General features: G+C 48.6%; 1 protein-coding gene and 1 long non-coding RNA gene across 5 annotated transcripts in view; both read left to right on the top strand.

Moving 5' to 3' along the window:
* On the top strand, nucleotides 1-3530 carry LOC103682118. Its single transcript, XR_573358.2, has 3 exons — nucleotides 1-1266; nucleotides 1826-1923; nucleotides 2803-3530. It is a non-coding gene; the product is annotated as an uncharacterized LOC103682118 (long non-coding RNA).
* A 476-nt stretch (nucleotides 3531-4006) lies between these two features.
* LOC103682119 (adhesion G protein-coupled receptor E2-like) overlaps nucleotides 4007-16504 on the top strand; it is a 60634-nt gene continuing 48136 nt past the window's right edge. For 2 of the 4 annotated variants that reach the window (XM_040629161.1, XM_040629159.1), the window contains exons 1-10: nucleotides 4007-4149; nucleotides 6267-6320; nucleotides 6631-6750; nucleotides 8896-9051; nucleotides 10709-10840; nucleotides 11803-11949; nucleotides 12391-12537; nucleotides 12626-12672; nucleotides 12782-12859; nucleotides 13234-13411. In XM_040629161.1, the coding sequence (XP_040485095.1) occupies nucleotides 4119-4149; nucleotides 6267-6320; nucleotides 6631-6750; nucleotides 8896-9051; nucleotides 10709-10840; nucleotides 11803-11949; nucleotides 12391-12537; nucleotides 12626-12672; nucleotides 12782-12859; nucleotides 13234-13411 (1090 nt within the window). In that variant the 5' untranslated portion in view covers nucleotides 4007-4118. The remainder of the gene's footprint in view (nucleotides 4150-6266; nucleotides 6321-6630; nucleotides 6751-8895; nucleotides 9052-10708; nucleotides 10841-11802; nucleotides 11950-12390; nucleotides 12538-12625; nucleotides 12673-12781; nucleotides 12860-13233; nucleotides 13412-16504) is intronic. The other 2 variants (XM_008711712.2, XM_040629162.1) reach the window with 2 other exon arrangements.

The following is a 16504-nucleotide window of genomic DNA, read 5'->3' as shown; positions in this document are numbered from 1 at the left end:
TTCCATATATGAGTGAAGCCATATGATAACTGTCTTTCTCTGATTGACTTGTTTCACTTAGCATCACCCCCTCCAGTTCCATCCATGTCAGTGCGGATGGTGGGTGTTCATACTTTCTATCATCTTTATTCCGCTCCGGGTGAATTCTTGGCACCGCCGGCACCACCAGCTTCCACCTTATTGTCACCTCATATTTGGGGGCCCCCATCTGATTGAGACACCTGATTCAGGTACCATAGCCATATCACCCCAATCTCTGCTTCTGTCTCCACGAGGCCTTCCCCTCTGTGAGCCTCACTGTGTCCTCCCCTCTCTGTATAAGGACATCAGCCATCGGATTTAGGGCCCACCTGGCAAATCCAGGATGGTCTCATTTCCAGATCCTTACGTCTTCTTTTCAGATAATGAATATATACTGCTTTGTGAATAAAACGGTAATGTTCTTCAAGAAAGAGGTCATAGTGACGATATTTGATTTGGGCTGCACTGATCAGTAATAAAGGGACCCAAGGAGGATAGAACAAAAGCCTAGCACTTATGAATCACTTACTATGTGCCCGGCCCTCTCCTCCATGTGTACAGTTAGGGACTCACGTATGAGTAGGGACTCTGAAAATTCCCAGTTTGCAGATAGAAAACTGACGCTTGCCCAATATCACAGTTGAAAAGTGTCAGAGTTGGGGCTGTACTCAGGCCGTCTTGTTGTGCATTCCCCCCCCCCCGGAACCTCATGCTGTGACACACAGGGAGAGGCAGGAGCATTCCTGGGGAAAAGGGCAGCCAGTGAAAAGGAAGGAATCCTGTCCACATGGGAGAGCCAGGCCAAGAGAGTCATTTAGGGCCAGATCCTTGAGTGCGACTCATACACAGGAGTGTCTCAGGTCAAGAACGAATTGTAGAGAAAGGGAGGAAAGGCTGCTTTTCCTTTTTCCTTTTAGCTATTTTAACATCTCACTCCTGAGAGCAGACTTCTATAATAATGACATTCAATTGTCATTTTCATTATACCCATTTTACAATTGAGCAAACTGAGATTCGAAAAATTAAGTGGTGAAACTAAGGCCACATTTAAGGGGAGGGGTGAGGACTCTAAATTTGGGGCTGATGTCAAAACCCACTCTTCACTTGTATTTCCTGGAACAGGGAGACCAGTAATCCAGGGAGAGGAATCCTGAACGAGAAAGCAGATTACTATGGTCTAGCACTGGGCAATGGCCGACCAATCTGAGGACTCTTCCTTTAAAATTTACCCCCCCTGCTGGAGAGGTTGGAGGTTCTTTGTTGTTGTTGTTGTTGTTGTTTGTCTTTTAAAAGATTTTATTTATTTGAGAGAGCAAACACCAACAGGGGGGAGGGCAGAGGCAGAGGGAGAAGCAGACTCCCCACTGAGCAGGGAGCCTGATGTGGGGCTCAATCCCAAGACCCCGAGATTATGACCCCAAAGTCAGATGCTTCACCAGCTGAGCCACCCAGGTGCCCCGAGGTTGGGGTTTGTAGTTGTGCACCCGAGGTTGGGGTTTGTAAGTTGTGCACCTGGCGTCAGCTGTCCGCGTATATTCTGTCTCCTTACTGGTAGCACCTAAAATTCCATGACGGCTTGTGGCTGTTGGTGACTGATTCCTCAGGGTGTCCCAGGGGATGGAAGAGAGACATGGAGCCCAAGACTCCATGCAAAGTGTGGGAGCCTGGTCGGGGGAGCCTCCGGGATTCTGCTGCAAAGCTGGGGGCTGCACGGCTAGAGCCAGCTAGTGTGAGGGCAGTGGCCATATGGCCAAGAGTCGCATTGGAGCTTGACTCCTCTCATTCACCGCTCTTCCTGCTCCAGGGCTGTCGGTGCTGCTGCTGTTGCCCTTGGGAGCTGCAGCCCTGAGCCCTGGAGGTGAGCCTGCCCAGCTGGCCCAGGAGTGACGGACGGCATGCCAGGTTGGGGTCTGGGTTCCTTCATTACAAGGGGGAGAGCCAGGGAGAGGAGGCTTATTCTGTGAATGAGCCTCAGATATGGTCTTCCTCTGGAGATAGAGAAACTTTCCTCGTCCTCAAATGCCTAGAGTTTCCTGAACTCTTCCTCTCTCTTTTTTTTTTAAAGATTTTATTTATTTATTTGACAGAGAGAGACAACCAGCGGGAGAGGGAACACAAGCAGGGGGAGTGGGAGAGGAAGAAGCAGGCTCCCAGTGTAGCAGGGAGCCCGATGCAGGGCTTGATCCCAGGACTCTGGGAGCACGCCCTGATCTGAAGGCAGATGCTTAACGACTGAGCCACCCAGGCGCCCCTGAACTCTTCCTCTTTCATTAGCAGCTAATGTTCCCCTCCTCCATTCTCTGGTCCCCAGCTGGCAGCTGGCATCCTCCATTCCCTGGGGCTTCTGAGCACGGTCTCCATCCCCACAGTGTCTGTGGTTGGAGGTGCCCTTCTGACTCCATACCTCTCAGTGCCCCTGCCTGTTGCGGTTATTCAGATTCATATTTCCCTCTGGGGAGATCTTCAGCAATCCCATGGTGGGTTCTAAGGGTACAGAGGCTTCAGGGTGGTGGAGGGGCAGGCACATCCAAGGTTGTGAGGCATTTGGTCCTCAGTCCTGGGAGCAGCACAGAAGCAGTTTTTCAAGGGCATACAGGCCAGAGGACGAGTGGTGGGGACAAGGCAGTACCTGCATGTGGCCGGGGCGATGCAGAGTGAAGAGCTCTGGCTTTGAAACTAGAGGACACTAGTGATCTCTCGCTCCCTCTGTCCCTCCCTCTCTCTTTCTATCCTTCCCCTCCCTCCTTCCCTCCATCCCTCCCACTCTCTCTCCACTCCCAGAGGAAAGATCGTACGAGGACACAGATAGCAGGCAGCCATCTACAAGTCACGAGAGAGCCCTCACCAGAAAGCAACCCTCCTGGCACCTTGACCTTAGAATCCAGCTTCCAGAAACAATTTGAGAAAATAAATTTCTGTGGTTTAAGCCACCTCATTAATACGAGGTATTATGGTAGCTCTCGCAGACTAATGCATGGAAATGGAGAAAACAAAGAAAATGTAAAAAATGCAAAGAAAATCACCACAATTTCACCACAGAGTGGAACATTTGGGGTACCTTTTTCTTATCTTTTAAAACATATCAGGAATATTTTCTTTTATCAATGAATATGAATTTCAGACTTTTTTGAGTATTGTTAAAAAATAAAAACACCTTGGTTCTAGACCTGCCAGGGTTTAGGGATGTTGGGGTTGCATGACGCAGAGCTTTGTGGTGACCGGATACTTATCTACTTTATTGCAATGACCATTACAGGAATCTGTGCATCTGATAAAATGTCACAGAACTATACACACACATTGTGGTGATGTCAGTTTCTTTGTTTAGTTATTTGACTATCGTTACATACGAATACATAAATACATAAAATATATCTTTCGTAGGAAACCAAGGGAAGGACCTCTAGGAATTGTTTTTGAAACTGCTGTCAATCTATGTTTATTTCAAAATAAAAACTTAGGGGCACCTGGGTGGCTCAGTCGTTAAGCGTCTGCCGTCAGCTCAGGGCATGATCCCGGCATTCTGGGATCAAGCCCCACATCAGGCTTCTCCGCTAGGAGCCTGCTTCTTCCTCTCCCACTCCCCCTGCTTGTGTTACCTCTCTTGCTGGCTGTCTCTCTGTCAAATAAATAAATAAAATCTTAAAAAAAACTTAAATTGTTTTTGAAAGTGCTGTCAATGTTTATTTCAAAATAAAAACTTAAAGAAGTCCATGAATAGATATTCACCAGATGAAAAACAATCTGTTCACTCTGAACCATAGACCTCATAGGGGCCAAAACCCAATAGAACGATTCTTCACGTTGGGGAGGTCTTCCTGTATCAAAAAGGTAGAAACCGTCAAGGAGGCTTTCAGTAGGATTGCTAGAAATGCTAAGGAAATACTTAAAAAGAGAAGTGAGAGGTTTCAGAGATGTACACGATGGGGAAACAGGGGAAAGAAGCATCCAGATCAGCAGTTTACTAAGCAGCTCATCTAGCCTCATCCAATGATGAAGTATGTTTAAAGTCAGATTTAAAACAGGAAGTCTTTTCAGCACACCCAGATGAAGATGAGACGGCCTCCTCTGTGGCTGGGCTCGCTGGTGTCTGCACCATGAGGAACGGGGATCTGAGGTTGCTGCCAGGTAGGCAGAATTACAACAATGGTGATAGGGCAACTAAAGCTACCCGGGAACTCTATCCAGTTTGAGAATTTCTCTGTTCTTTGCTTTATTTCTGGTTTTTGCTCTATTTCTGGTTTTCCCACTATCTCTGTAAGGGAGAGCAGGGAAGAAATTTTAAGAATGGTATTAACTCAGTTCTATTAAGTTGTCAAAGAAGAAAATTGGTGAAATTTATTTCTCGGGTAAACACTGGGACTATTCAGAACTTTCTCATTTCCGGCGTATATTAGACCAGGTTCTCCGAAGAAACAGAACCAAGTTTTGGTATATGTATAGAGATGTAAATGTATGTATGTATGTATGTATGTATGTATGTATGTATGTATATGTGTGTATAGAAGAATGAGAGAGAATGTGTTAGTTTAAGAAATTGGTTTATGAGATTGTTAAAGTTGGAAAGTCTGAAATCTGCAGGGCAGGCTGGAAACCCAGGGATGTTTCCAGGAACATTGATGTTTCCTCTCAAGTCTGAAGTCAGTCTGAAAGCAGAATTATCTCTTCGTTGGAGGAGATCAGTCTTTCTTTCTCCTAAGGTCTTCAACTGATTGAACGATGCCCACCCACATTATAGAATCTAATCCACTTTACTCAGAGTCTACCGATTTCACTGTGAATCTCAAATTCATACATTGAAGTTACAACCCCCAGTACCCCAGAATGTGATCTTGTTTGGAAATAGGGCCATTGCCGACGTGGTTATTTAAGTTAGGTTCAGGTCACACTAACGTAGGGAGGATCTGTACTCTAGTATGACTGGTGTCCTTACGAAAGGGGAAATTGGGAAGTAGACACACACACAGAAAGACCCTGAAGATGAAGACAACGATCAAGGCAATGTTACTATAAGCCAAGAACACGGAAGTTTGCCAGCAAAGCATCAGAACGTAGGAGAGAAGCATGAAGGGAACCAACCCTGCTGACACCTTGATCTTGGAGTTCCAGCCTCCAGAGCTGTGAGACAATAAAGGCTCCACCCCAAAAACCCACCTCTACAGCAGCATCAGGCCTCCCATGAATGGAATGACAGACTCTAACAGGTGGCCAGGTGATTGCTGTAGGGGAGATTCCTTCACACCCGCCGTGGTTTTCATGCCATGGAGCCTGTCCGGTGACTCATCACTCAGGACCAGACTGGGAGATAAAGGGAAAGGCTGTGCCCTCAGTGCGCTGTAGGAGGGCAGGAGCTCACTTGGAAGGAACCATAGAGCCATGGGTGCTGCACCTGGAGAGGCCACCTAACCAGGAGATGGTGGCTCCACCTGCTGGTGCCTTAGTTCTTACCCCACACCCATCACCAGCTCCCCCTATTGTGATTCCTGGGCTCCCTGCCTGGCCAATACCACTGTGAGCTGGGACACAGACTTGGGGCTGGCTGACTCCCAAACCCATGCTGTTCTTCTGTGCCCCAAAACATGTGGGTTAAACAGGGGGGAATGATCCTGGAAGGAAATCTTCAAGGTAGATTTCTGCCATTGCCAGAGAACAAAGGACCTGGCTATGGGCAGAGCACGCCAATCTGAGGACTTTGTGCTGCAAGATTTACCCCCTCCATCGGGAGAGGCTGGAATTTCTTTTTTTTCTCTTTCTAAAAGATTTATTTATTTATTTGTGAGAGGGGGGAGGGGTAGAGGGGGGAGAAGAAGAGGGAATGAATCCCAAGCCGACTCCCCACTGAGCACAGAGCCCGATGCAGAGTTCCTTCTCACGACCCATGAGATCATGACCTGAGCCAGAAGCCAGAGTTGGACCTCAACCTACTGAGCCACCCAGGTGCCCCTGGGAGAGGCTGGAATTCCTAAGTTGTGTCCCTGACATCACCTGTGTATATTCTGTCCCCTTACCTGTAGCACGGGGGTTCCATAAGGATGGTGTCTGATAGTGACCGACGCCTAAGGGAGTCCAGGGAGAGGGAGGGAAGAGGACTGGTCCTCAAATCTTCATACATTACAAGAGCCTTGGGAGAGCCATGAGCCGCAGCCTCAGAGCCATCTCCCAGGATGCAGTGGCCATGAGGACAAGGGTTGAAACTGGAGCTCCATCTCCTCTCTTTGTCATCTCTCTGTTTTTTTCTGCCCCAGGACTCTTGATGCTGTTGCTGTTGTCATTGGGAGCTTCGGCCCAGAAGACTAGTGGTGAGTCTGCCCAGAGGCCCCACTGGTGACATAAGCTGGGGAGTGCATGCCAGGGCCTGGGTCCTCTCACCAGCAAGGGGGTAAGGGCGGCATATCCTCAGGTGAGGCTCTGGTCTCCTGGAGATAACAGAGACAGTTGTACATCCCTAAATGTCCAGTTTTCTGTCCTTTCCTCTTTCAATGGCAGCCATCCCTCTCCTTTTTCCACCTCCCATCCACTGCTCCCAGCAGAGGCTCCTGGCCCCTGGCTCCCTCCATTTCTTGAGCCTTCTGACTTTGGTCTCTATCCCCACAAACTCTATCTCCACAGACTGTGCTCGCTGGTGCCCTCCGAAATCCATGTGTATCAATGCCACCGCCTGTCGCTGCTCCCCGGGATACATTTCTTCGTCTGGGGAGATCTTCACCAGCGTCTTGGAGAGCTGTGATGGTACAGGGGCTTGGGGGTGCTGGAGGGGTGTGGAGATGGTGGAGGGAGGTGATGGGGGGAAGATGCTCTCCTCTCTATGCCTCAGTTTGCTTGTGTAAATCGGGGATAATCATTGTACCTACCCTACAGGGTGCGAGTGAGATTTAAAATTTACGTGTGTGAAGCAAATGTGAAGACTAATAGAGAGCAGACTGTCAAACACAAGCTATTATCACGGTTATTACTGTTATCACTGTGATGATTCTCATAGCACAAGGAAAGGGGAGAGTAGTGGAAGCAACGGGAGGGAAGAAACACCCAGGGCCTGGAAGCTCACACTCTCCTCCTAGCGTGAGCTCACCCAGAATATTTACTCCTAATACGTTTGAAAAGATAAGAAAAAAATACCTAAAATTTCCTAGTAGTCTGTATAGTGGACTTATGGGTGATTTTCTTTGTTTTCATTTTTTTACATTTTCTTTGTCTTTTCAGTATCCATGTGTCATTTAATATTTGGGGGAGAAAGTAAGTTTACCACGGAATAAAAGGTGGTGCTGTGACTCCTCCCAGCCCCTCCATGCCCAAGAGGTAACCCTAATGGATCCCCCTGCATTTGTGCATGTGTCTTATGGAGACTCGTGGCTGGGGGAGCACAGCGAGGAGCCCTGCTGATGGTGTGCCTGGATCCCAGCTCCTTCCTGGGAGCACACTTGTTAGGCTGAGAATTTCTCATTGTCATGTCTTGCCCTCCCGCACACCTCATTCCCACCTGTCCCCCACTGCACTCCACTGCTCCCCCCCACCCAATTGCTTGAAGGCAGGTGTCCAGCCACTGCCACCATCTGATAACAGAGGAGGACAGTCTCATTGTTCAGATGGGGTGAACAGGAATGTGTCAGGTGTGTGTCTTCCCACATCCTGTCCTGTTCTGGTGCTGACACCCACGGCCTGAGCCTGGGGCCTTAGAAAGGATGTCCACGAGCTCAGGTAGGAAACTGGTCTGGGGGAGACCAGTTGCCTGCCCTAACTCAGCATGAGTCCTGAGTCCTTTCAGGCTCTAAAAGTCTTATTGACCTGATTGGAATGTACAGGAGAAAACATTCTGTCCCTGCATTTTGATGCATTCTTGTCTTGCTTGTTCTTATTAAACTGTTATTTTTAGCCAGTGATTAGTCAGACCCCCTGCTCTGTGGGTCCCTGAGATACTCAATGAACCTGGCCAATGGGACTCTTTCCTCTCATGCTTAAAGAACAGGGAGAGATAAGAGACCAGAAACACCCCCAGTGACTCAGCGGCGAGAACCTGCATGCTGCTTCCTCATTTCACATCTGCAACAGCTCAGATAAATGAAACTTCCTCCCGGGTTGGAGGTAGCAAGACTCCTCCAGAGACATACTGGGGCATTTTTTTTTCGTTTCTTAGATTTTATTTATCTGTTTGAGAGAAAGAGAGAGAGAGAATGAGTGGGAGGGAAGGGCAGAGGCAGAGGGAGAAGCAGCCTCCCCGCTAAGCAGGGAGCCCGATGTGGGGCTTGATTCCAGGAACCTGAGATCATGACCTGAGCCAAACGGAGAAGCTTAACTGACTGAAACACTCAGGCTTGAAAATGCCTGAGAGTGGAACTGGGGGAGTGCTTGATGAGGACTCTGGGGTTTACTAGGACCCCTGTTTGTATTGGGAGGTGGAAGCTGTCAATGGGCAGGGACCTGACCACCTGGCTTTATCCTTGGGTGTGAAAAAGTGTTAGCCTGGACAGACTCCAGCCATGACTCCCTTCACTACTCAGCATCCAGAGTGGCCTTCAGTGCCACTGTCACCCTGACTGGAGCCCACCTCCAGGTCCCCAATAGTGCAAGCAGGGACTCAGTGCCTCTGTCTACCGCACAAGGCCTGCAGAAGGGGGTGCAGACCTCCTTCCAGCCCCCATCATGGCACAGCAGAGTGTCTGAGTCTAGGTGCTCTGGGGCCCAGCCAGAGATCAGGGATGAGCAGAGCATGAGCAGACTTTCAGAGCAGCTGGCTCCAGCTCAGACCTGTCCCAGGAAAGCCACCTGCAAGGTGAGTTCTCTCCAGTCCCTATGGCTGAGTCAGGCTGGAGGCCAGGGCCTCTGCCCTATGGGAACTCACAGCTTTGGGAGGTGACCCTTTGCCCTGTTGTGTTCCAGACATCAATGAGTGTGGGCCGTCCTCGACAGTGTCCTGTGGAAAATTCGCAGACTGCCAGAACACAGAGGGCAGCCACTACTGCACATGCATTCCAGGATATGAGCTTGTTTCTGGGGCAAGAACATTCAGGAATGAGAGTGAGAACATGTGTCGAGGTAAGAATTGACTTGTGTGTTCCATCTCCTCGTACCTGAGGTCTGAGGTCACTCAGCTCACTTTTTCCAGGCATCAGAGAACATCCTGGTATCCTGTCCCTTCCCAAACCCCCCGAGGCAGAACCCTCTGTAGAGGATCACTTCTGCAGTTTTGGAATGTCCTTGCCCACCTGGCATCTTCTTTTCATAAAACAAACGAGAGAGATGGCATCAAGATACTTCAGAAGCTGAGAGCATGTGTCTTCCAACACAATATCCAATCTTCACCATCATCAGTGACTACCATGATGAATCCTGACCTCACTGGGGCCCACATGGGCTTGGCCACACTGGGAGCTCTCTCAGACCCCTGGGCCCTGAATAATCCAGGGACCATGTCCAGAAACATGGGAGGAGGGGGATTTGAGAGTGGGTTCCTCTTCCCCAGCTGGCCCTGACCATGGCCAACAACCCCACCTGGAGAAGACACCGCCTGGCACCTTGACTTGGGTTTTTGTCTTCTCTGCCTACATGTGTTTCCCTGTGCAAGGCTCTGCCTGACTCTCCCCAATAATTTCCATTAACCAGCCCATGGCAAATCAGATGACCAGGATCTGGGAGGTTGTTGTGTTGGGTGTGGGAAGGGTGATGTGGACCACCCCGCACATACCTGGAGATTCAGGTGAATGGAAGAGGGTCTCATCTGGAACAAATGGCAAGAGAGGGTATAATTTCCCCGAGACTGATGCTCTTCCAAGGGGGTCGACCCAGGGCCCATGTTGACTCATATCACTTGGGGACAGAAGATGGAGGCTGAGCCCATTTGCAGGGACCATAGGTTTGTGTCCTTTGTGGGGACACATGGCCAAGAAGACAGAAACCCCTGCCACCCCTTGCCATCAGCTCCCATTCTCTATTCCAGCCAATCAGCCCTTGCTCACCACTTGCCTTGCTCAGATGTGGATTCTCACCACTTCCTGCCAGTCCAAGCATGCCTTCATGGGAATCAGAAAAAGTCACCTTCATCTCCCCAAGGTTGCTTGCCCGAACATCAGTCCCCACTGTCCTCCTCAGCTTGGTGTCCACTCTCTGGGTGGCCCAGGACTGGTTGGCATCGTGTTCATCTCCCTTCCTCTGTAGAAAACCTTCTCCTTGAGGAGCCTGGCTCGGGCATGGGTCTTGGTCCATCTCCATGGAGCTGGAGTCTCAGAGATAGTGGGGATGAGAGCAAGCTGTCCTGCTAGGATCACCGGGATTCCAGTGGCAACTCAGGCAGCAAGCAATGGCTCTGGGAAATTAGGACAAAAGCCATCACTGGGAGCCAAGATGGTCCTGCTTGGGGAACACAGGATTTCCCTTGCACTTGGTTCCCAGGAAGGCGCACCCTGGACTCGTCCAGGTCCTCAGACTGGGACACGGGTGGTCATGTGACCCTGCCCCAGGTGGGAGCTGCTGGGAGAGGCCGAGGGAGCCAGAGCTGGCAGACGGGGAGGACTTGGACTACTTCTGGCAACATCTGGACAACAGAACATCTGGGCCACCATGCTTGCCCATAGCACGCGTCCGTGTGAATTAGAAAAGGCACCCACTCACTGAGGAGCAGAGAGCAGGGCCTTCGCGATGCTTCTATCCCAGGACACAGCTGCAGGCACCCATCACCCTCTTCTTCCCCCTGCAGATGTGGACGAATGTCAGCTGAAACCCAGAGTCTGTAAGAGCCGCGGCGTCTGCATCAACACCCAGGGCAGCTACACCTGCGAGTGCCCGCCGGGCTTGGAGCTCAACCCGGGTGACCCGAATCTGTGCACAGGTAGAGGCCCTGGAAGACGCTGTGAGGCTGCGCTGGGAGGGGCTGAGCGGATCCCGCAGTGTCAGGAGGAGGGAGAAGACCCTCAGATTCCCGAAACACCAGGGGTTTGCTCTGCCCAAGGATTCACCTCCCCGGAAGGTCCCACCACAGAGCAGGGAGGCAGCAGGGCTTTCTGGGCCTGGGGTTCCGTTGTGGAGGCCAGGCCTCTGTGCACACTTCCTGGCCTCATCCTTCCTCATCTGTCACATTCCAGCAGGAAGTGTCTCTTCTAGCTCTGAGAAGGGGAACCTCAGTCCCCAGTTGAGGAGGAAATGAGTAAGAGCCTTCGTTGGGAAGTGCAGCTCCCATGACTCAGTTTCCCTCTTTGCCTTAGTTTTGCCTGAAAAAGGAGGATACGTGCCTGCTGAGTCATCTTGAAGCAAGCTGCCATAAGGAGCTTTGGGAGTCGAGAGACAGCAGTACTTTCAGGACCGGTGGAAGCTCAGTGCAGGCAGTGAGGAGACAGGGAACCTGGGCTGTGAGGGGCAGGGCGGACCCTCTGGGGTCTGTTCGACAGCAGTGCAGCTTGGGACAGTAGTGGTGTCATTACCCCACCCACCGAGTCAACGAGGGGGCAGGTCAGCATTGCAACCTCCCTGGATAGAGGCCCATCAGAACCTCCCTCCTTTCATTCCCCCAACACCCAGTCCATTCTGCACCGTACGTGAAGGGACTCAGCGTTGTCTGGAATGACTCACACGCACGCTTCTACCCTGTTCACCCTGCAGGGACAATCCGAGATTATGGGGTTTTTACAGTAGAAATGCTGTCGTAAAGTTCTGTCTTGACAGGCTAGGTGGCTGGGACGTGGTGTGTGTGTGTCTGTGTCCATCCTTGTTTGAAGTACAGGGAATCTGAGAGAAGGGGCAGGCAGGATGGGTGCGGTGAGTGGAGGGACCCTAACCCTCTGGCTTTGTCCTCAGATGTGAATGAATGCACGTTGGGGCAGAACCCATGCCACACCTCCACCCACTGCCTCAACAACATTGGGGGCTATGAGTGCCGCTGCCGCCCTGGCTGGAAGCCGGTCCCTGGGTCCCCCAATGGCCCAAACAACACCGTCTGTGAAGGTGCAGAGCTCAGACGCCACATCCCGGACCCACACTCAGAACATCTGATCACATAGTCAGTGGCACCCACACAAACCAAGCAGAATGAGCCCTGGGGGTGCCCTGCTGAGCCAGGCGTTAATTCTTTTGAGGCTGGATGGGAAGAGATCTGGGGGGTTCCGGGGAAGGAGCTGGGGTACCGAGGAGCAGGCTCCTTGGAGACTCCAGGCAGCAGCTAATTACTACCTGGGACAAAGGTATTTCTATATTCACAACCTGCACTTCTGTACGGGGCTCACGTGCCACCTGTCAGGCTCCGCACACTTCCTGTAACCACAGCATAACCAGGGTGTGGAGTCAGCAGGTGTTATCGCCTCCAGCCAAGGGGGGACAGTAACACAGGGAAAAGGGGGCAGGGCACGGAGGGGAAAGGGGTCCTGACTCTCATCTCTGTGTCCCCAGATGTGGACGAGTGTAGCTCCGGGCAGCCTACGTGCCACAGCTCCACCGTCTGCATCAACACCGTGGGCTCGTACAAGTGCCGCTGCCTCCGGGGCTGGGAGCCCAAACCCGGATTCCAGGATAAGCAGCCCAACACCATCTGTGAAGGTACCTGGTCTGACCTGACCCCTGACCCCACCCCGGACACAGGCACACACACTGTCACACCTAATGAGTGGTGTTCTATCCCCTGCAGAGATGTCCTTCCCCACCTGGACCCCACCCCCTGGAATCAAGAGTGAGGTGAGTGGCCAGGAATCCCTCTGCGCAGTCGGCCTGATCCACCCATTTCCCTCTGCTCCCCCACCCACATGTGAGGCTCTCTGACCCCCCTCATGTCCCCTCTCCTCAGAGCATGTCCCGCTTCTTTGAAAGAGTCCAAGATCTGTGCCAAGACTTCAAGCCAGCCTTGGCTAAGAACACCATCCAGGTAAAGGCACATCCCAGGAGAGGCAAGGTGGAGGCGTCCCACAGAGGCCTGGGAAGTTTGGCCCCAACACGATGGCTTCCTCTCCGAGGCCCCTCCTCTCCCAGCGTGGGTGGGAAGAGCAGACATGCAGGCATTCCCACTCACTGTTAGACACCCCCCTGCACTGACAAGTCACTTCTTCTTGCTGTTTCTGGACACTGGGCTGATGTCATTCTTGGCATTTGTGAACAAGGTTGATTTCTGCGTGGCTGGATTCCAGGGGCAAAGACCCAGAGAATCTGATCCAGTACCACCAATGAGTCTCCAGGGTCTGTTGTCTGGGGCTGGGTGGGCAGGGCCTTCATGCTCACTAGCTCTGTGTCCCCATCTCCCAGGACCTCATACAGGGGGTAGATGAGCTATTGGAGACCCCTGAGGACCTGGAGACCCTGCCCCGCTTAGAGCAGCACTGTGTGGCCACTGACCTGCTCGTTGGCCTGGAAGATGTCCTGAGAAATATTAGCCAGGCTCTGCCCAATGGGACACCGACTTTCAATGCATCTGCAGGCACAGGTCAGTACGGGGTCTGCCCCAGGCTCTGTTCCACCTGTTCCCACTTCCTTGTTCCCCAGCCTCCCTAGAGTGTGTGACCATGCTTGTATCTCAGTGTTGCGCTCATAAACCAGTTAAGAGATTATATGAATAAAACTGTAAATCATATACATTTTCATTGTAATATAAATTATCAGTAGATGAAATAATTATAATGAAGAATTTAAGATAACAAAATAGAAATATCTTTGAAAGAAGATTATTTGTTCGATTTTGAAGAATGTAAATTTGATATTATTTGATATTTAAGTATGATTTGTTTTATTGAGGTAAAATTCAGGTAACATAAAATTCACCATTTTATTTTATTTTATTTTTTTTTCTACCTCCTGTATTTTATTTTATTTTATTTTATTTTATTTATTTAAATATTTTTTTATTATATTATGTTAGTCACCATACAGTACATCCCTGGTTTTTGATGTAAAGTTCGATGATTCATTAGTTGCATATAACACCCAGTGCTCCATGCAATACATGCCCTCCTTACTACCCATCACCAGCCTATCCCATTCCCCCACCCCCTCCCCTCTGAGGCCCTCAGTTTGTTTCTCAGAGTCCATAGTCTCTCATGCTTCATTCCCCCTTCTGATTACCCCCTCTTTCTTTATCCCTTTCTTCCCCTAATGATCGATCTTCCTAGTTCTTATGTTCCATAGATGAGAGAAATCATATGATAATTGTCTTTCTCTGCTTGACTTATTTCACTTAGCATTACCTCCCCCAGTGCCGTCCATGTTGCAGCAAATGTTGAGAAATCATTCTTTTTGATAGCTGAATAATATTCCATTGTATACATGGACCACAACTTCTTAATCCAGTCATCTGTTGAAGGGCATCTCGGTTCCTTCCACGATTTAACTATTGTGGACAGAGCTGCTATGAACATTGGGGTGCATATGGCCCTTCTCTTCACTACGTCTGTATCTTTGGGGTAAATACCCAGTAGTGCAATGGCTGGATCATAGGGTAGCTCAATTTTTAACTTTTTAAGGGACCGCCACACTGTTTTCAAAATTCACCATTTTAAACAAGGTGTACAATTCAGTGGCACTTAGAACACTCACAGAGCTGTACAACCATCACCTCATTTCTAAAATATATTCATCGCTTCAAAAGTAAATAATGTACCCACTAAGCAGTCCCTTCTCTCTCCCTCCCCCAGTCCCTGGCAGCCACCAGTCTGTGTTCTGTGTCTCTGGATTTGCCTATTCTGGACATTTCATACCTATAGAATCATGCAATAGGTAACCTTATAGTCTGGCTTCTTTCACACGGCATCATGTTTTCAAGGTGAATCCATGTTGTAGCATGTGGCAGTAATGCTTTCCTTTTTATGGTTGAATAATAGTCCACTATTATGTATTCAGTACCATTTGTGTATCCATTCATCCACTGATGGACCTTTGGGTTGTTGTCACCTTTTGACTATTTTGAATGGTGTTACTATGAATATTGGTGGACAAGTTTTTGTTTGAATAACAGTTCTCAGCTCTTTGCATACATACATAGGAGTGCAATTTCTGAGTGATGACGTCACTCTCTGTTCAACTTTTTGAGGATCCACCAGGCTCTTTTTCCAAAATGGCGGCACCATTTTACATCCGCACCAGCAGCTCACAGGGCTTCCCATATCCACATTCTCAGCAACACTTGGCACTTGCATTTTGTTTTCTTTTAACCTTTTATGTATATGTCAGGTGATATCTTGTCATGGTTTTGATTTGCATTTCCCAAATGACTACTGATATTTAACATTTTTTATGTGATTGTTGCATATTTGTTTGTATGTATATATATATTTTAGAAACATCCATTCAGGTCCTTTGCCTTCTTTGTAATTCATTGTTTGGTTTTGGTTGTTGAGCTGTAAGAGTTCTTTATATATTCTATAGTAGACTGTATGAGACATGTGACTTGCTAATTTTTTCTCCCTTTCCAAGGATTGTCTTTCCACTTTCTCCGTGGTCTTTTCACTCCAGTGAACAGATACCTTTGTTCTGATGAAATCCTTTTCCTCTCTTTTTTCTTTGGTTGCGTGTGTATTTATTGTCTTTGGTAATAATCCATTGCCAAATCCAAAGCCATGAAGATTACGCCTGTGTTTCCTCCTAACTGTTCTAGTTTTAACTCATAAATGTAGGTCACTTTGCGTTAATGTTTGTGTGTTGTGTGAGGTGCGGTTCCTTCTATGGCAAGTGGGTATCCAGATGTGCCCAGCACCATTTGCTAAAGAGAGTTTTCTTCTTCCATTGAAGGATCTTGATATCCTTTGTTGAAAATCAATTGACCACAGATGTATGGGTTTTTAATTTTATTTTATTGGTTTATATGTCTATTCTTATGCTAGTGACCTGTTCTGATTATTGTAGGTTAGTAGTCAGTTTTGAAATCAGGAGGTGTAAGTGCTCCATTTTGTTTTTCATTTTCAAGATTATTTTGGGTATTTGGGCCTCTTGCAATGGCCTCTGAATTTTAGGATGGACTTTTCCATTTCTAAAAAAAGATGTTGTTGGAATATTGATATGGATTGCATTGAGTCTGTAGATCTCTTTGGGAAATATTGCCATTTAAACAATATTAAGCCTTTCAATCCATTAACATAGATGTTTTCTCAGTTACATAGGATCTTTCATTTATCCCAACATTTTTTTTTCTGTAGTTTTCTGTATACAAGACTTGAACCTCCTCGGCTATATTTATTCCTAATACTTTGTTGAAGATTTTTTTACATTTATGCTCATTAGAAATATTGGTCTATAGTTTTCTCATAATGGATTTATCTGGTTTTGTCAGGCTGATGGTGGCCTCATAAGATTATTTAGTTGTATTCCTTCCTATTCTACTTTTGGAGGAGTTTACATAGGATTCTTGTTAATTCTTACTTAAATGGTTGGCAGAATTCACCAGTAAAGATATCTGGTCAAGGCTTTTCATTTTGGGGAATTTTTATCTGATTCATTATCTTTGCCTGTGATAGGTCTGTTCAACTTCATTCTTCTATTACTTTCGTAGTTTGTGTGTCTCTAGGAATTTGTCACTTTCTTTTCGGTT

Source organism: Ursus maritimus, unplaced genomic scaffold (genome assembly GCF_017311325.1).
Source record: "Ursus maritimus isolate PB19 unplaced genomic scaffold, ASM1731132v1 scaffold_14, whole genome shotgun sequence".
NCBI classification, from domain to species: Eukaryota; Metazoa; Chordata; class Mammalia; order Carnivora; family Ursidae; genus Ursus; species Ursus maritimus.
This window is presented reverse-complemented; position numbering and strand designations above follow the sequence as displayed.